The sequence below is a fragment of the Microcaecilia unicolor genome, chromosome 1, assembly GCF_901765095.1.
Source record: "Microcaecilia unicolor chromosome 1, aMicUni1.1, whole genome shotgun sequence".
Lineage (NCBI taxonomy): Eukaryota > Metazoa > Chordata > Amphibia > Gymnophiona > Siphonopidae > Microcaecilia > Microcaecilia unicolor.
The window spans coordinates 81,666,903-81,687,186 of NC_044031.1; the positions used below are offsets into that span (position 1 = coordinate 81,666,903).

Here is a 20,284-nt window from a genome sequence, read left to right on the forward strand (position 1 = left end):
ACATACACTCTCACTCACACACTCACTGTCTTTGTCCCTCTCTCTCACACAGTGTCACAGAAACACAAACACTGTCTCTCACACACTGTCTCTCTCGCACAAACACATACACTCTGTCTTTCTCTCTCTCACATTCTTTCTCTGACACACACGCTCCATCTCTCACACACGCTCTTTCTGAAACATACACTCCAAGGAAAACCTTGCTAGCGCCCGTTTCATTTCTAACAGAAACGGGCCTTTTTTACTAGTCATCAACAAAAAAACATGTTCAAAAATCGGAAATTTATAGATAATTTGCTTTCAAATTGGCCATAAATAAATTGGCCACTGATGGGGCGAATGATGCCCCCATATTAATGCCTGCAAGCTATATATAAAAATCATCATTAAACAAAAAATAATTGTTCAATAAAGACAGCTTAATAAGTTGAAGAAGAAAAGTAGTAGGCACTGTAACAGGTCTTCAACGCTGATTAAGAACTTTCTCAAGAACTTCTATCGCCTCATTTTGCGAAATAGCTATGTATAATGACTGAACATCCAGTGTTACAAGTAGCACTGACTCAGGAATAGATGAAATACGTGTGATTTTAGTAAGTAAATGGGTAGTATCTTTAATATAAGACGGAATAGCAGGGGCGTAGCCAGACACCCAATTTTGGTTGGGCCTGGGCTCAAGATGGGTGGGCAGAACTCCACCCTGTCCCACAAGTGATTTGGTTTCTCCCTCTCTCATCTGCATGCCATATGGTCTCTCAAATATCTCCCCTCTCCCACATTCCTTTTAAGCCTTCCCTCTGATCCAACTTCCTGTTTCCGCATAGGCAGGAATATATCAAAGGAGAAGGCTGTGGGGCCAGTGCGAACAGTATGTATCAGTTGCTGCTTGCTGCAGGTGAAGATCTGCTATTTACAAGATATGCAGGAGGGGCAGTTGTTAGAAGTTTTTGGCTGGTGGGGCTTCGGAATCCCTGCCAGCCACATCATAGGTGTGCTGCTACTGGGTGGGCCTGAGCCCAAAGTGGGTGGGCCTGGGCCATGCCACTGCGGAATAGATGGAACTAAAGGCACCAAGAAACCATCTACATATTTGTAAGATCTTTCCAAAAGAGAATCACGAGCCGAAACGATTGGACGCCCCAGAAGCTGTATTAATGTGCCTTTCCTCACACAATCAAAATAGCACTTGAATTTAAGGATCCTGAAAACATGATGTTTCTATCCCTGCCCCTTGGTAGACTCCAAAACAACCTAAAATCCAAGCCCCTGGCCCCATCCTACCTCTCATTCCCCCCCTTCCCCTCGATCCCAGAAAATCCATCCTCACCCCCCTTCTCTGTTGCTACTATATAATTTAAGAGAGATTTTACTAAAGATTACAGCCACTTAGCTTTTCATTTTTATGCAACACACTTTGTGATTCTGATTTTAAAAAAAAAAGTTTAGGGGCTCAATGCATATAAAAATCTGGTGGACATCATTAGTGCTGTGCTTAATGACAAAAAAGGTAAAGGCTAGACTCTGAAGAATGTCCACTTATACAAAGACGGTAGCTGTGCAGACTTAAATTTGTTAAAATATTTTGTAAACAGACTATGCCACAATAGCACAAATAACAGCATGGGCTGCAGCAGTCCATACACACTTGGCCACTGTGAAATCACAGAAGTGGTATAGCAGCTAAAATTAAACATACGTTTTCTTCCTGGACAGAGTGAAGTAGTTTATTTCAATATCAAGGGTCCTGGTCTGGTTTTCAGAATATCCCATAAAGTTTTAGATAGCTTAGATTTTGAAAATTCTCTTCTAGGTGTAGGACCCCTGAGAATCTGGCCACATTAGCTGCATGGCCAGATTTATATATTTATTTATTTGTTACATTTGCATCCCACATTTTCCCACCTATTTGCAGGCTCAATGTGGCTTACATAGTACCGGAGATGCGTTTACAGACTCCGGTGTAAACAAATACAAAGTGATGTTGAGATAAGATAAAGTTCATGTGGTACAGCCACATAAGGGAATCGTACAACGGAAGAGTTGTGTTATGTTCATTACTTATTTTGGTTTTGTTGTGTTGCAGAGATCCGGCATTTAAGGTGGATTGTTAGGGTATGCCTTTTTATGTTTAAATCTTTTTTATTATTGATGAACCACAACTCAAGGTAACAGGTACAAATCTCAACAAAATACATGAACATACCGCTAACAGTGAGATTCATACAGTGGAAAATGTTCACCATTAAACAATTTTACATTTTCTCCCCCATTCTCACTCCCATGATGTAACAAGCGATATCCTCCGTTCAAATCTCATCTCTCCCTCCACTGCTCACTTCCCCCCCACAAACAACTACCCCTACGTCCCCTTCCCCCTATTCCCCCCCTAGCCCCCCCCCCCAAATTCCACCCCCGCTCCCAGCACAAGTATTCTGATCTTACTCCTTCTCCTGCCACTACCCCATGTACACTTAGTTCAAAATTCTGCTTCTCGCTGCAGGTTGCAGTGTGTCCCAAAAGTTCGCCCAAGTCTTTTGTAGCTGCTGGCCCTCTCTGGATGACATGTCATGGACCCTGCATCGTTCCATCTTCAGAAGTTCGATCATCTGAATTCTCCAGGCTCCTATGGAAGGTGCTTTATGATCTCGCCAGTGGAGCAGTATGGTTTTCTTGCCCTAAACAGATAGGTTTTTAGTGTTCTCCGGAAGTGAAGGTGGTTGTACGTAGTTTTCAAGGCTTTTGGTAATGCGTTACATAATTGTGTGCTTATGTAAGAAAGACTGGATGCGTAGGTTGATTTGTATTTGAGTCCTTTGCAGCTTGGGTAGTGCAGGTTTAGGTACGTTTGTGTTGATTTGGATGTGTTTCTAGTTGGTAGGTCGATCAAGTCTGTCATGTATCTCTGGGCTTTACCGTAGATAATTTTGTGAACCAGTGTGCAGATTTTGAAAGCAATGCGTTCTTTGATTGGGAGCCAGTGTAGTTTTTCGCGGAGGGGGTTTGCACTATCAAATCGGGTTTTTCCGAAGATAAGCCTAGCTGCCGTGTTCTGAGCGGTCTGAAGTTTCTTTAAGGTTTGTTCTTTACATCCCGCATAAATTCCATTGCAGTAGTCTACATGGCTTAGTGCCATTGATTGCATCAGGTTGCGAAATGTTTCCCTTGGGAAGAATTGCTTCACGCGTTTGAGTTTCCACATTGAGTGGAACGTTTTCTTAGTTGTTGATGATGCTTGGCTCTCTAGTGTTAAGTTGCGGTCTATTGTAACGCCGAAGATTTTCAGGCTTGTCTGAGATAGGGAGGGTGTAATCTGGGTGTTGATAGTTGTGGGGTTGTCCACACTGTGTTGGGATGAGACGACGAGACTGTGTGTTTTTTCTTTGTGAGTTTTAGTTGAAATGCATTTTCCCAGGAGTCCATGATGTTCAAGCTGATCTTGATTTCATTTGTGATTTCTGTCAGATTAGATTTGTAAGGGATGTATATTGTGACATCGTCTGCATAGACGAATGGGTTAAGGCCTTGGTTGGATAGGGTCTTGGCTAGAGGGGTCATCATGAGGTTGAAGAAGATTGGTGATAGTGGTGATCCTTGTGGTATTCCGCAGTCTGCTTTCCACGGTGATGATATGTTTGAGCTTGATTTTGCTTGATATGTTCTTGTGGTTAGGAAACCTTTGATCCAGCTAAGTATTGTAAGAAGGAAGAGGCTGTCCTACCCAGGTTAGGACCCTAGGGGGCTTAGTTCCCCTAAAATGTCCAGGGAAAAGGGCTAGGTGAGTCGCTGAAGGGAGCCAGAAAGGGGAGGTATAGCTGGAGGTCGCTAGGACCTGGGGCGAGTCCTGGAGGATAGCTGGAGGTCGCTAGGACCTGGGGCGAGTCCTGGAGGATAGCTGGAGGTCGCTAGGACCTGGGGCGAGTCCTGGAGGATAGCTGGAGGTCGCTAGGACCGAGGAGAGTCCTGGGGATAGAAACAGGTGCAGCAGGTTATGGGCTGGGTCCTGTTTGGCTATTAACTACTTATACTCCTCCTGAGTTGTGAAGGGAAGAGGAGAGCTGGCAGCTGGAAAAGAGAGCTGGTAACTAAAGCAAAGAGGAATCCCCATGAGAAGTACTGGCTGTGCCCTTTGGACTGGTAGTAGAACTGGGTGTTCCCAAGAAGGAAGCTGGCTGGGGGAAGAAGGCCCTAGAGTGCCAGGTAGAAGAACTATGGGTTCAAAGAGGTACTGTGTGTCCCAGCTGAAAAGCCTGTGTGTCTAGAACAGCGAAGAGGGACTGTGGGTCCGGGGACTGTGGGTCCGGGGACTCTATGTCCGGGGACTCTGTGTCCGGGGACTGAGTTAGTGCTGAGCCCAAATGGATGTGTGAGAGGGCTCAGGGGGAAGAAATCTATGGACATTGAACTGTGCAAGAAGAAATGTTTAAAATGGAAGATTGCACTGAGTAGGAAGAAATGAAATGGTTAAGCTGGAAGAACTGTTTAAGCTTGTGAAAGTGTTTTAATCTAAAAGAAGTGTGCCCCAGAGGCTGGAATAAAGATGTGTATGAAAATAGCCTGAGAGGTGAAACCTGACTGTGTTTGCTTTTTGGAGAAGCAGGTCACCCTGAGCAGAAAAGGGTGGTAGATTAATTTGCATAAATCTGCATACTGAGAACCAGCTCACCCTGAGTGAAAGAGGGACCTGGGATCCTGAGGTGGGAGCTTCATCATCACAGCAGCCTCATCATTTTCACAATTGGTGGCAGTGGTGGGATCTTCACTGAACATCCACGTGGGAGCAGTTGGATTCCAGATCAGACCAGATGAGGGGTCGGCGTGAGATGGAGGTGTCCTGGGAGGTTCCAGAGGCTGTGGTTCCAGAAGCCCGTCGAGGGGGCCAACACTAGCGAAAGCGCTTTGCTCACCTACCCCAGGTAAAGGGTATTTAGGGGGGAGATGAGAATGGATATGTAAGTGAGAACTGGAGGCTTGGGAGTGGCTGTAGGGGATGGAGGAGGCCACAAGACCCTCCCCAGGAGGGGGGACCACAAACCCCTTCCCAGGAGGGGGAGGTGGACACACAGGGAGGTGCAGCACAAGTGAGGGGGCCAGGAGAGTAAACAGGCCACACTTGGATTGTGTTTTGTGTGATTGCAGGCTGCACCCCCATCGGACGGCCAGAAAGGATGGAGGCCGGAGAAGCTGGAGAAAAGTTCAAGCCAGAGAAGAGAAGTCCAGAGCACTCACCGGAGTCAATTACCGCTGGAGAGGATCTATTAAAGAGGAACATTAAGAACCAGGTTTTTGGGACTTGCAGGGGGAGGGTCAAAAGGGACCTACTGCAGGGGCCCAGCCTGGGGGAGCATGGTAGCGGCGGGCACCCTAGTAAGAGGGAAGGGCCCGGGCCATGTGTGGTGCTAAGAGAAGAGTCGTCAGGTGACCCCTTTCTCGGAGGGATCGTGGTGAGGTCGGAAGCCCCAGGCGGTAGGAGGTGGCTGCAGTTGAAGGGTCAGATAGGACCTGCTGCGGTTAGGCACCTCAGGTCCCCGGGAACGGGGGGATGGGCCGAAGCCATGTGAGGTGCTAAGGAGAAAGATAAGGGACCTAGGCGAGCTAGGTGACCCCTCCCTCGGAGGGCTCATGGTAGCGTCGGGTGACCCAAGAGGCGGGAGGGGGCTGCAGGAGAAGAGGGGCAGGTAGGGCCCGCTGCAGTGGAAACCCCTCGGGCCTGGTGAATGGGAAGGGCCCGGGGCCATGGGATGTGCTAAGAGGGGGATGAGGAGCCTAGATGGGGGTTGGTGAGACCCAGGGATAGAACAGGGATGAGCCTGGAAAAGTGTATGCCCTCTTGGAAGAATTGCTGCTCCTCAGAGGAAAAGGCTTACAGAGTTGCTGAGGTTGAGCAGCAAATATCTTAAGGGTGGGGGTATGTAAGAAGGAAGAGGCTGTCCTACCCAGGTTAGGCCCCTAGGGGGCGTAGTTCCCCTAAAATGTCCAAGGAAAAGGGCTAGGTGAGTCGCTGAAGGGAGCCAGAAAGGGGAGGTATAGCTGGAGGTCGCTAGGACCTGGGGCGAGTCCTGGAGGATAGCTGGAGGTCGCTAGGACCTGGGGCGAGTCCTGGAGGATAGCTGGAGGTCGCTAAGACCGAGGAGAGTCCTGGGGATAGAAACAGGTGCAGCAGGTTATGGGCTGGGTCCTGTTTGGCTGTTAACTACTTATACTCCTCCTGAGTTGTGAAGGGAAGAGGAGAGCTGGCAGCTGGAAAAGAGAGCTGGTAACTAAAGCAAAGAGGAATCCCCATGAGAAGTACTGGCTGTGCCCTTTGGACTGGTAGTAGAACTGGGTGTTCCCAAGAAGGAAGCTGGCTGGGGGAAGAAGGCCCTAGAGTGCCAGGTAGAAGAACTATGGGTTCAAAGAGGTACTGTGTGTCCCAGCTGAAAAGCCTGTGTGTCTAGAATAGGGTTACCATATTTGCCCTAAGAAAAAAGAGGACACATGCCCCGCCCCCTGGCACACCTCTTCTTCGCCCCTGTCCCACCCATGCCCCACCCCTTGCCCCGCCCCCTATACAAGACTTCAATGGAAGTCTCGGGAAGCTGCCGCTTCAATCGTATTAGCATACATTCACCATCCACCTTTTGCCAGCTCTTTCCCCCCCCCCCCCCCGCCCCCCTTACACGCTTCTAGGTTCCCTTCCCTTCCCCCAGGCCAGGCGGGCCCCAGTTTTCTTCTACTTCTCCCCACTTCCTTCCCCCACCTAGACTAGTTTACAAATCTCCAGTACAGCCTTTGCTGTCCATATAAAAATGTATTGAGTGTTTTTAAAACTGTCAGTGTAAGGAAATTTTCATTTTGAACCCCGCTTTGATGCTGTTATTAGGACAGGAGACTTTTAATAAGTATATAATCACAAATGAATGTATTTGTGATGCTTTACTATGAGTTTGCATTAGATCTAGGCACAACAAAAAAAACCCAACCCTAATTCTTGTTTAATGTGGGATATAACTGCCATAAATATGTAAATAAATAATTAGAAAGAAACTCTGAATGTTGAGCACCTGATTTTTATACCTTGATGTCTGTTTAGTGGTCCTTTACCAGGAGAAACAAAAATCTCTGCAGTGCATGAATATAACACATGCTAAGGTGTCCTTATAACCAGCCCCTCCAAATAACACACCGTTTATGATTTATAACAAATTCCTACTCTACCTATGAAAAGTTATTCCGTTATTTATACTTCCATCTGTGTACATCCGTGTGTGTTGCACAAGGCAGCATGCATGGGCCACATGGCAGCCTACCAAGTTACCTACCAGCTCCAGACCAGTACCATCCGAAAGAAAGTGGCTCCGACCCCGGACTCAGACAGGGAGGCCTTGGAGGAGAGACAAGTCGGAATCAGGATAAAAAAAAATTGACCTCGTCGTCGTCGATATGGCAGCGGCTGTGCAGGCGGCAGGCACTAGAACTGAAGCACTGCACTGCGCGCCTGCCTGTTTGCTCGTGCAGGAGGACGGACGGAGGGCGGATCATTGTAATCAGCTGACTGGGGCGGGCGGGCTGGGCTGGCTAGCGCACACGCACGGACGCTGCACGTCGGCGTCGGACGACGGGAGGAGTCGAGTCAGGAGGAGGAGAAACCCGGACAAAGCCAACAAATGAGGAAATCCGCCCGGACTCCCCACGGCACCCTCAAAAAGAGGACATGTCCGGGGAAATCCGGACGAATGGTAACCCTAGTCTAGAACAGCGAAGAGGGACTGTGTGTCCGGGGACTGTGGGTCCGGGGACTGTGTGGGTCCGGGGACTGTGTGTCCGGGGACTGAGTTAGTGCTGAGCCCAAATGGATGTGTGAGAGGGCTCAGGGGGAAGAAATCTATGGACATTGAACTGTGCAAGAAGAAATGTTTAAAATGGAAGATTGCACTGAGTAGGAAGAAATGAAATGGTTAAGCTGGAAGAACTGTTTAAGCTTGTGAAAGTGTTTTAAGCTAAAAGAAGTGTGCCCCAGAGGCTGGAATAAAGATGTGTATGAAAATAGCCTGAGAGGTGAAACCTGACTGTGTTTGCTTTTTGGAGAAGCAGGTCAGCCTGAGCATAAAAGGGTGGTAGATTAATTTGCATAAATCTGCATACTGAGAACCAGCTCACCCTGAGTGAAAGAGGGACCTGGGATCCTGAGGTGGGAGCTTCATCATCACAGCAGCCTCATCATTTTCACAGTATCTAGCTCATTTTCGAAAGTGATCGCTGGCCATCTTCTGACACAAATTGGGAGATGGCCAGCGATCTCCTAAACCTGGCGAAATCAGTATTATCGAAAGCCGATTTTGGCCGGGTTCAACTGCTTTCCGTCGCGGAGCTGGCAAAACATCAAGGGGGCATGTTGGTAGGGTAGTGAAGGCAGGACTTGGGCGTGCTCATGAGATGGCGGCTTCGCCCAATAATGGAAAAAAAGCCAGGCTTAATGAGCATTTCGCCGGCTTTACTTCGTCCATTTTTTGTCACGACCAAGCTTCAAAAAGGAGCCCCAACTGACCAAATGACCACAGGAGGGAATCGGGGATGACCTGCCCTTACTCCCCCTGTGGTCACCAACCCCCTCCCACCCAAAAAAACAAAAAACCTTTTTTGCCAGCCTCTAAGCCAGCCTCAGATATCATACCCAGCTCCCTGATTGCAGTATGCAAGTCCCTGGAGCAGTTTCTAGTGGATTCAGTGCACTTCAGACAGGTGTACCCAGGCCTATCCCCCTCCTACCTGTTACACTTGTGGTGGTAAATGTTGAGCCCTCCAAAAAAACCCCAAACCCACTGTACCCACATCTAGGTGCCCCCCTTCACCCCTTAGGGCTATGGTAATGGTGTAGAGTTGTGGGGAGTGGGTTTTGGGGAGGATTTGGGGGGCTAAACAACAAGGGAAGGGAGCTATGCACCTGGGAGCTTTTTTTTTTTTTTTTTTTCAATTTTTAGAAGTGCCCCCTAGAGTGCCCGGTTGGTGTCCTGGCATGTCAGGGGGGCCAGTGCACTACAAATGCTGGCTCCTCCCATGACCAAATGCCTTGCATTTCGCCGGGTTTGAGATCACCAGCATATTTTTCCATTATGGCCGAAAACCGATGCCAGCCATCTCAAACCCGGCAAACTCTGTCATTTGGCCGGGCCCAACCGTATTAGCGAAGAAAAAGATGGCCGGCCATCTTTTTCGAAAATACAGTTGGCTGCGCCCGCTTGTGGTGCCGGCGCCGGAGATGGCTGCCCATCTGTCCTACCCTTATCCCTTATTTGTCCTGTCTGTCCTGATTTAGATTGTAAGCTCTTTTGAGCAGGGACTCTTTCTTTGTGTTCAATTGTGAAGCGCTGCGTAAGACTGGTAGCGCTGTAGAAATGATTTGTTGTATTGTTGTATGACCGGTGCCGTTCGATTATGCCTCTCTATGTTACCACCAATCTCGAACTTATCTAGTAATCTCATTAGTATATTATGGTTTACCATGTCGAATGCACTAGACATGTCGAATTGGAGGAGGAGGATGTTTTTGACTGTTTCTATTTCCTGCTTGAATTTGGCTAGGAGAGTGAGTAGTACTGTTTCTGTGCTGTGTAGGGGCGAAAACCTGACTGTGATTTGTGTAATATTCAGAATTTGTGCATATACTCTGTGTCCCTACTTTAAACCACCAGATTAAACCAACAGAGTCAGGTGGGATGAGCAGGGCCTTTCCCTCTGGAGCTAAGAACATAAGGACTGGAGCACTGCTGTAGTTCCGCGGCTTTGGAGGTGGAACAGAGGCAGAGAAACCTGTGGCAGCAATAGTAACTGCAAATTAAGTCAGTAACAACAGCAGGAAGGGAGGTTGGCCACTCGGCCTGCCGCCCAATCCCAATGTGGCAGTGGTATGGCCAAAAGAACAGTCATAGGTGGCAGTGATGGTACTTTCCTTGAGACTCTGACTGGCGCCCTCCAAAGGCTGGTGCCCCCTGCTGCACTTAACACACTAACTGAGTTGCACCAGCCCTGAGTAAGGGAATTATTAAAGGGGAGGGTAAGCTGAAGACCACCGAAAGGTGGTAGGAAATTATGCCTGTGGTGAAGCTAAGGAAATGCCACTAAATTTAATAGTCAAGTAGAACTTCTAGTATTTTTAGAGAGAGCCCAGTGTTTCATAAATTTTAAGATTAATTTGCTTCTGTTAAGATATTTTTATGTTTTCACTTTCTTTTTGTTGGAGGAAAAACTATGTAGTTTCATAGAAATTCAGGACACATTGCTGTACACAAGTAGGTCTGTATAGTAGTGTGAGACCCCAAGCAGATCTAAGAGTCTGGTTATTAGATCAAATATATGTAACTGTATGTTAAGAAATGTTATTGTTGATGATTCTGCAAAACCTGACCTGTTTGGCACTTGGATGAATGAAGTTGAGAATCATTGCTTTCTATTCACTTATAAAATAGATGTCTGCTCTTATTTTTCCCACTTTTATCTTTTACTGTAGTACAAATGTAAAAATGAATAGCTTTCATGTTGTTACAGGGACTACTTTAAACCTTGCCTTTTTTTTTTTTTTTTAGAGTGCTTTGTGCTATTTATTATTTGGTCCAGGAGATTGTTCCTTTTTCATTCATGACTTCAGCCTAAATAGAAATGACCAGTACTGGGGTTATGGTACTGTGAGCTTTCATTCACATTTAACCCTCTCCTCCCTCCCCAACCCTGGACAAAACACTGACTGTATATCCCAGTGAACACAATATACAGTACTGTGAAGCTGACCACTAGATGTAGCAGTTGAGCAGTGTCTGGAAATCTTTTCCCTCCTAAAGCATGAATACTGCCTCCTCAGTTTCCTCATCCCCAGACATCCTAAGCAGAAGTCAGCTTAGCAAGCAAACCCAAACTCCAATGTATTGATTACCACTATGTCCTCGGGCAGATTCTTCTACTTTGTTTTCATGTTATAACTGAAAGCTAAGGTAGATTGATGACAAGATCTCATGGAACCTCTAACATACTTTAGCTATAGATAGCAATAAAAGCAAAATCTGCTGACAGTATTTATCTCTGATGAGCAGTTTTGACACCAGTAATTCATACATGAGAGACTCCATGATTTTGTTTCATTATGCAAGGTAAAAAAAAAAAATTGGAAACTTGTCCAGCTAACACAGTGCTATTGAATAGGTCTTCGTATTGCTTAAGGGTACAATAACTGCAAAATATATTACTATGTCTTCTTGATAAATAGACATCATTTTTCTTGCAGTTTAAAAATTAGCTACTAATAAATAAAAAAAAGGTTTGATTTCATAATTGGAAACAGAACCAGTATGTGGTTTATAGTTAATATAATACTGTGAGTTAAATCAACCTCAATCATACTGTGAAATACTATATCATATGAAAGTATTGTGGAATATCAATTGCATGTTTCAAATGTCTAGAAGCAAAATAAATAGCATATTTGAAAAGAGCACACCAGATAATAGATACACTGATATTTAAATTCCATATTTTTTCTTTAACCTCTGCATTTAATCCTGTCAGTAATCAGAATACTTTAATGATAGACCAGGTAACCCTGATTAATTTGTATCCTCATCTGAAGTCTGTAGAGGGATTAACAAGCAAGCAAAATAGCCAGTAACTAAAATAAACTCATTTCTGCCAGTTCTGTTTGCACAGAAACTGTTTTGAAATATTTGACCTGGATAAAACACAAGACTGAACAGTTTTCATTTGCATCCTAAAAGTAGCCTGCAAATGAAAAAAAAAATCCTTTTATTCCACTAATATTCCTTTTGACCTTGGAAAAGCAATTTAATCCTTCATTGTCTGAAGTATAAATATTTTTGCTTTCTCTAGAAGTCTTATAGTTTACTTTGCCTGAATGTAACTTACAACAGAAATCAGAGCAGACCTGGAGCTGAAATAGACCCGACATGGCCACGTTTCGCCGGTTAGGCTACATCAGGGGTTTTACAAAACACTGACAAGGGGTTGATAAAAGGTTTCCAGTAGCTAGTAATTATACATTCAAGACTGCAGTTGGCAGCTCCCGAATGTCAAAAAAGGAAGGAAAGCAGAATAACAGCTTTTCAACTCTCTTTCACAGAGGAAAACATGTAGGGGTGGGAGTATGGTTATTTATCAAATGACATTAAGCTTGATGAGGAGACAATTCTATATTACTGATACTTTTGAGGCATTATTGATAAAAAGATCAGGTTGGACCCTATTTTTGGAATATTGTTTCTCAGGTTTCTTGTCTACTAATTTTCAGCATATGTTGATCTATTACTTTTTGTAATATTTTGTATTTCCTTGGCTACTACTATTGTTTTGGATGATTTCGGTTTACATATGAATGTGTTGTCTTTATCAATAACTTGTTCAGATTTTTTTATGACAGTGACCACACTAGGGTTTATACATAATGCAGGCCATCGGTTGGATTTAGACTTTACAGAAGTGAAGGATTCTCCAAGAATATAGTTATATCAAACCTGTTTTTTGGTGAGACCATTTTGGTATGGTTTGTTGTATTTGTTTTTTCTTCTAAGAACTTAAGATCAGCTGAACAGACTGGGAAGTTTAGAAGGGGACAGTCTGAGTATTGTGTTGCCATATCTCAAAAAAGATGTGGAGGGGCATAATTGAACGGGACGCCAAAGTTTTGCTGAGGACGTCCTCGCAAAACGTCCCGGCGAAGGGGCGGGGATACCCGTATTATCGAAACAAGATGGGCATCTATCTTTCGTTTCGATAATACAGTCGGGGACGCCCAAATCTTGACATTTATGTCATCCTTAGAGATGGTCGTCCCTCTACTTGGTCGTTTCTGATTTTCGGTGATAATGGAAACCAAGGACGCCCATCTCAGAAACGACCAAATGCAAGCCCTTTGGTTGTGGGAGGAGCCAGCATTCGTAGTGCAGTGGTCCCCTTGACATGCCAGGATGCCTACTGGGCACCCTAGGGGGCACTGCAGTGGATTTCATAAATTGCTCCCAGGTACACAGCTCCCTTACCTTGTATGCTGAGCCCCCCAAAAACCCCCACCCACAACTGTACACCACTACCATAGCCCTTATGGGTGAAGGGGGGCACCTAGATGTGGGTTTGTGGTGGGTTTTGAAGGGTTCACATTTACCACCACAAGTGTAACAGGTAAGGGGGGGTGGGCCTGGGTCCGCCTGCCTGAAGTGCACTGCAGTACACACTAAAACTGCTCCAGGGACCTGCATACTGCTGCGATGGACCTGAGTATGACATTTGAGGCTGGCACGTAATATTTTTAAAGCTGTTTTTTTAGGGTGGGAGGGGGTTAGTGACCACTAGGGGAGTAAGGGGAGGTCATTCCCGATTCCCTCCGGTGGTCATCTGGTCAGTTCAGGCACCTTTTTGTGGCTTGGTCGTAAGAAAAACGGGACCTGGTAAAGTCGTCGGAAGATGGGCATCCTTCTCTTTCGAAAATGAGCCTGATGATGGAATTGAAAAGGTTCAAAGAAGGGCAACCAAAATGATTAAGAGGATGGAACTTCTCTCATATGAGGAAAGGCTTAAAAGATTAGGGTTCTTCAGCTTGGAGAAAAGATGGTTGAAGGGTGATATTACTAATCATTTTTTCTACGAATCATTTCTATAGTTCTGCTAGACATACACAGTGCTGTACACATTATATGCAGGCTGTCCCTAGAGGGCTCACAATCTAAGTTTTTTGTGTATGGGGCAATGGAGGGTTAAGTGACTTTCCCAAGGTCACAGGGTGCTGCAGTTTAAATTGAACCCAGGTTGCAAGGATCAAAGCCCGCTGCACTAACCGTTAGACCACTCCTCCACTCTAGATATGATAGAGCTGTTCAGTTTACCGAGTAGAATAGAACAGGTAAATGTGAATCGATTATTTACTCTTTCAAGAAGTACCAAGACGAAGGGACACTCCATGAAGTTACATAGTAATACTTTTAAAACAAATAGGAGAAAATATTTTTCACTCGGTGAATAGTTAAAATCTTGAATTGCCAGAGGGGATGTAGTGCAAGCAGTTAACATATCTGGGTTTTAAAAGGTTTAGACAAGTTCCCAGAGGAAAAGGCCATAAACTGCTGTTAAGGTAGTCAAGGGGAACCACAGCTTATCCCTGGGGTCACTAGCTACTCTTTGAGATTTTGCCAGGTACTTGTTCCCTGGATTGGCCACTGTTGGAAGCAGGATATTGAACTAGATAGATAGACCGTCGGTCTGACCCAGTATGTCACTTCTTATGTTCTTATATAGTGAATTTGAACAATTTGTGAATCCTTCATTCAGTTACTGACATGAAGTAGAGATGTGACACTAATATGATTGTAGATTAATTACAGACATTACTAGTAGCTCATAGGCCATCTTTATTTGATATACTGGTAATCGTACAGACATTGAAGTGGTTTACAAAAAAATGTATAGAAAACATTATTACGATTAAAAGCTCTAGGTATCTCAGGCTCTGTCTCATTTATTTGAATCTTTCTTGAGTGAGAGACAGTTACAAGTTAAGTCGTATTCTGATGCTTCTTCATGGTTAAACATTTCTTCCACAAGATTCTTCACATTCTGCTTTACTGTCTAATATTTACATTGCCCTTTTGTAAATGCTTGCCTGTTTGGATGTTCATTATAGATAATATGCTGATGATATACAATTTTTCCCCACAAAAGATAGGATATTTGATACATTTGCCTTTCTTATATTATGCTTGAATTCAGTGAGATCTTGGTTGATAGCTATTTTCTTTAAATATGAGTAAAACTCAGATGCTGTTTTTGTCAGGAAAGATTGATTTTGATTTTCCTTGTGTATTTATTTTAATGGCTTTGATATCCCTGCTGTTGATGATATGAGATATTTGATTTTGCCCTCACCCTGAAACCACATTTAAAGAGTGTTTGTCGCAAGTTATTCTTTAAATTAAAATGTGTAAGAAATTTATATGACTGCTTGAATGCCAAGAATTTTTGTACTGTTGTACAAAAAGATGGGATAATGTGGGGTACAAATGCAATAAATAAATACTTATTCCCACTTTTTGATCATTATAATGCTTTGTTTATGGATCTGCTGAATAAAGCTCCTTGAGCCCTTTAGGTAGCTCAGAATGCTACAGCTTGGTTGATTTCAAGTTGTTCACGTTATACACGCACTTCTCCCATCTTAAAACAACTACATTGGCTTCCTATTGTATGACGGATAATGCTTTAAAATGTCTGTCTGTCTTGCTAATGCCTTGAAGATTTATACTCCTAGACATGTGTTGAGATCACTGAGTCAGAATTTGCTTGAAATACCATTAGCGAACTGCATAAAGATAGGACTGACTCTTTTACTTTTGTCTTCTTTCAGCTTTTTTCCTAAAGATATAACGTGCCTAGAGACCCCTCAGACGCTTAATATTAAGTTTCTGCCTTTGGATTCCAATCATTTTGTGATTGGAACAGATATTGTAAGTATTTACAACTTTGTATAAGTATTGCTTCTTCTTTGATAATAATAAAAAATGTATATGTTTTTTCCATACTTTTGAATGTTTGAGCCCCCATTTACAAAGTTGTAATAGTTTTAATATGGAACTAGTACAGGTTTGATATTCAAAACAATTTAACCAGCCAACAGCTCCTGACTGGTTAAATTGTTTATTTGGAGCTAACCACTCATTTTCTGTGGCATCTAACCAGTTTGTACTGGTAAAAATGCCCAGTTAGCACCTAATTCAAAACCAGCTACTCTGGGGGCATTCTGGAGATGGAGTCAGCACTTGGCCGATTAAGTATTGATATTCAGCACTTGACCAGCCAAGGTAACCACATAAATAGGACTACATAAAAGTCAGTCCTATGTTTATGCAGTTCGCCATATCCGGTTAACTGCCAGATATCGCATTTAACAGGCTATAGTTTTGCTGACTCCTTAAACTTGGAAGTGGCCCTGCATTGAATTTCTGGGCATAATGCTAGCAGTGGTCTGCAAAACACTAAGGGGTCCTTTTATTAAGCCGTGGTAAAAAGTGGCCTGCGTATGTGCCGGACTAGTTTTCACCACGTCTGCAAAAAAGGGCTTTTTTAAAATGGGATGGAAAAAGAGTATGCGGTAAAACTGAAACCAGCATGCGCCTAAAACTAGCCTGAGCCCTTAACGCCACCCATTGATCTAGCGGTAAGGGCTGTAATCGGGACATGCGATCTGCCAATTACAGCCAGAAACGCTATCCAGCTTATTTTCGAAAGAGAAGGACGCCCATCTTTCGACACAAATCGGGAGATGGGCGTCCTTCTCTCAGGGGCGCCAGAATTGGCATAATTGAAAGCTGATTTTGGGCGTCCCCAACTGCTTTCCATCACCGGGACGGCCGAAGTTCCCGGGGGCGTGTCGGAAGGGTAGCGAAGGCGGGACAGGGGCGTGCCGGGGCGTGGTTAAGAGATGGGCGCCCTCGGCCGATAATGGAAAAAAGAAGGGCGTTCGTGGCGAGAATTTGGTCCACTTTATTTGGTCCCTTTTTTTCAGGTTCAATTCCCAAAAAAGTGCCCGAACTGACCAGATGACCACCGGAGGGAATCGTGGATCACCTCCCCTGACTCCCCCAGTGGTCACTAACCTTACCCTCCCACCCTCAAAAAAACAACTTTCAAAACTTTTTTTGCCAGCCTCCAATGTCATACTTAGGTCCATGACAGCAGTATACAGGTCTCTGGAGCAGTTTTAGTGTGTGCAGTGGACTTCAGGCAGGCAGACCCAGGCCCATCCCCCCCTACCTGTTCCACTTGTGGTGGAAAATGGGAGCCCTCCAAAACCCATCCGAAACCCACTGTACCCACATGTAGGTGCCCCCTTCACCCCTTAGGGCTATGATAGTGGTGTATAGTTGTGGGGAGTGAGTTTTGGGGGGGCTCAGCACCCAAGGTAAGGGAGCTATATACCGGGGAGCAATTTGCAAAGTCCACTGTAGTGCCCCCTAGGGTGCCTGGTTGGTGTCCTGGCATGTGAGGGGGACCAGTGCACTACAAATCCTGGCCCCTCCCACGACCAAATGCCTTGGATTTATTCGTTTTTGAGATGGGCGCCATCGGTTTCCATTATGGGGGAAAACCGAGGGCACCCATCTCTAAGTCCGGCCATCTCAGCATTTAGGTCGAGATTTGGGCGCCCCTAACCGTATTATCGAAGCGAAAGATGGACACCCATCTCATTTCGAAAATACAGTTGGCCCCGCCCCTTGGCGGCGCCATCCTCGAAGATGGGCACCCTTAGAGATGGGCGTCCCCGATTGAAAATGCACCTCTATGTGTGGGAGGAAATAAATTATCCAGGTATTATGTGGACAGACATAAAAGTGATGTATGCAGTGGAAAAATAATCCCAACTACAAGTACAAAATTCTGGTTTCTGAGTTAAGTTCTGGCCAGTTCTATCTGCTGCTTTGATCACCACCTACACCTTGATATGCTGTCCTCACTTCGATTTCGGGGCTCTGTTTTTTCTTGGTTTTCATCCTATCTCTCCCATTGCACTTTTAGTGTATGCTGTGGTGGATCCTCCTCCATTTCTATCCCACTATCAGTTGGTGTATCTCGGGGCTCTGTCTTGGGACCTCTTATTTTTTCCATCTATACTTCTTCCCTTGGTGCTCTGATCTCCTCCCATGATTTTCAATATCACCTTTATGCTGATGACTCTCAGATCTACATCTCCACACCAGAAATTTCAGCAGGAATCCAGGCACAAGTCTCAGCCTGCCTGTCTGACATTGCTGCCTTGATGTCTCAACCCCATCTGAAACTAAACATGACCAAGACTGAGCTTCTTTTCTTTCCTCCTAAACCCACCTCTCCTGTTTCCCCATTCTCTGTCTCCGTGGATAACACTATCATCTTGTCTCATCAGCTTGCAACCTTAGGATCAACTTTGCGTCCTCTCTCTTTCTCTGCACATATCCAACAGACTGCTATATTCTGTCAATTGTTTTCTAAAATTTGTCCCTTCCTTTCTGAGCATACTACCCTTATCTACACTCTTATCACCTCATGCTTAGACTACTGCAACTTGCTTCTCACAGGTCTCCCACTAAGCCATTTCTCTCCCCTTCAATCTGTTCAAAATTCTGCTGCACGACTTATATTCCGCAAGTGTTGTTACGCTCATATTAGCCCTCTTCTCAAGTCACTTCATTGGCTCTCTATCCATTTCCGCATACAGTTCAAATGCCTCTTATTGACTTACAAGTACATTCACTGTGTAGCTCTGCAGTGCCTCTCCATTTTTATCTCTCCCTACACTCCTCCCCGGGAACTCCGTTCATCGGGTAAATTTCTGTACCCTTCTCCTCCTCTGCCGATTCTATTCCTTTTATCTTGCTTCACCACATGCCTGGAATAGACCTCCTGAGTCAGTACATCACGTTCCAGCTCTAGCCATCTTCAAATCTAGGCTAAAAGCCCACCTTTTTGAGGCTGCTTTTAACTCCTCACTCCTATTCACTTGTTCAGTGCCCATGTCTGTTTTATCATTCCCTCCTTAAGTAATTCCCTTTTTCCTTATTTGTCCATCTTGATTAGATTGTAAGCTCTGTTGGGCAGGGACATTCTCTTTCAAGTCTATTGTACAGTGCTGCATATGTCTAGTAGCACTACAGAAATGATTAGAAGTAATAGTAGTAGTAGTTCTGGGGTAATCATATGTGAGGCAAAAGGGTATCTCCCAATATACAGAAACTTCCTCTATTTCCTTCCAAAATTATAATCATCTGCCCAGAAACTCCTCATGTACATCAGTAAATATATTACTTAAAAAACAATTTTTACAACAGTGAGTGCAAAAAAAACTTTATCATATCAGCACTTATCTGATCATGCCAGAAAACCAACCAATGCAATGATGTTTTGAGCCAGTAACGGCTCTGCGTCAGGGTTTCAAGAAACCCTGGTTTTATGGTAAGATATAAGGATGTTGCCACCTGTACCTCTTGATTTGTTGTTTACATTATTGTATGAAAATATACAGTATATAGGGTATACCCAGAGTGCATCATACTCAGACTAAATGGGCATAAAAGTAGGATACAAACTAATAGAGCCAGTGCACCTCCGGTGGACCGTTGGAGAACAGCTGCCCATTACAGACTTACACTGATGTATTAATGATTTTCCAGGGACAAGCAGGACATTGTTTCTCACATATGGGTGATGTTATCCAACGGACATTGTTTCTCACATATGGGTGATGTTATCCAACAGACCCCGGTGCTGACGCTGCCCAGTATAATATCTCTTTAAGAGGCCTTTGGCATCATCCCACCTGTATGTGGGTGGATGTCTTCCTGCCCAACTCGTGAGTGTGGGACTAACAGTCTTTTGTTTTCAGTGGAGCAGAGAGTCGCCTCTGTGATCTCTCAGTGCGTCAAACGGGGGGTTTTTTTTTTTTGTGGTGTCTTCCCTTGCAGGTTTTTTTCACTTCTTCACCTTTTTTATTTTCTCTACTTTGTGTGCCCTAGCAAATTTTGTGCATTTCTGCCATAATTTTTTTTTTTAATTTTTGGCCCTAAGATCTTCTTAGGCCCAGGTTGTATTTATGGTTTTTGGGCATAGTTTAAATTTATTCCCCTTACTCATTGAGCCCTTTATTTGGACCATTTTTCACTACATGTCCCAGAAGGCACCAAGCAGATTTAAGCATTGTGCTTCATGCATCAGGGTTATTTTGGGCACTGACCCCTCTATCTGATGTGTCCACTGTTTGGGACTGAACCACGAGAATTTTAATTGTATTCTGTCACAAAAGAGGCTGGGAACCTCAGTCCAGTCCTTCAGTGTTGGCATCTGTGACATCGGGTCCGATAACTGTTGAGTGTATTCCACACACCCAGACTGCAGGCATCAAAACTGACCACTGAACCTGGTGCCCTGAGACCAGCCGGTGTTAGGCTCGACAGCGTGTTCATTCCACATCCTTGTTGGTACTGCATGTTTCCAAGAACTAGCACCATTCATTAGCAAAAAGGTATCTACATCACTTACCTTCGGTGCACAATGCCGGGAGCTCCGGAGCATCAGCATTGCTGGTTTCCAAAACGTGTTGGCACCAAGCATTCCTTGGTGATAGTGCCAAGCTTCCTGGTGCCCTCCAGCCATGACCTGGCCCCTTCTTTGGCTTTCTCCACTCCAACTCCCCTGTTTTTACTCATGCCTGCCCTTCATGAAGAAATCTGGGCCATGCTCAAGAAGGACCTTGGGAGCTTCTACACATGCAGGGTGATTAGGCACT

General features: G+C 44.7%; 1 protein-coding gene across 3 annotated transcripts in view; it reads left to right on the forward strand.

Annotated features, from left to right (window-relative positions):
• WDR60 (WD repeat domain 60) overlaps nucleotides 1-20,284 on the forward strand; it is a 303,464-nt gene that overhangs the window by 240,831 nt on the left and 42,349 nt on the right. For all 3 annotated transcript variants that reach the window (XM_030198750.1, XM_030198757.1, XM_030198766.1), the window contains exon 21: nucleotides 15,374-15,473. In XM_030198750.1, coding sequence (XP_030054610.1) covers nucleotides 15,374-15,473 — 100 coding nt within the window. The remainder of the gene's footprint in view (nucleotides 1-15,373; nucleotides 15,474-20,284) is intronic.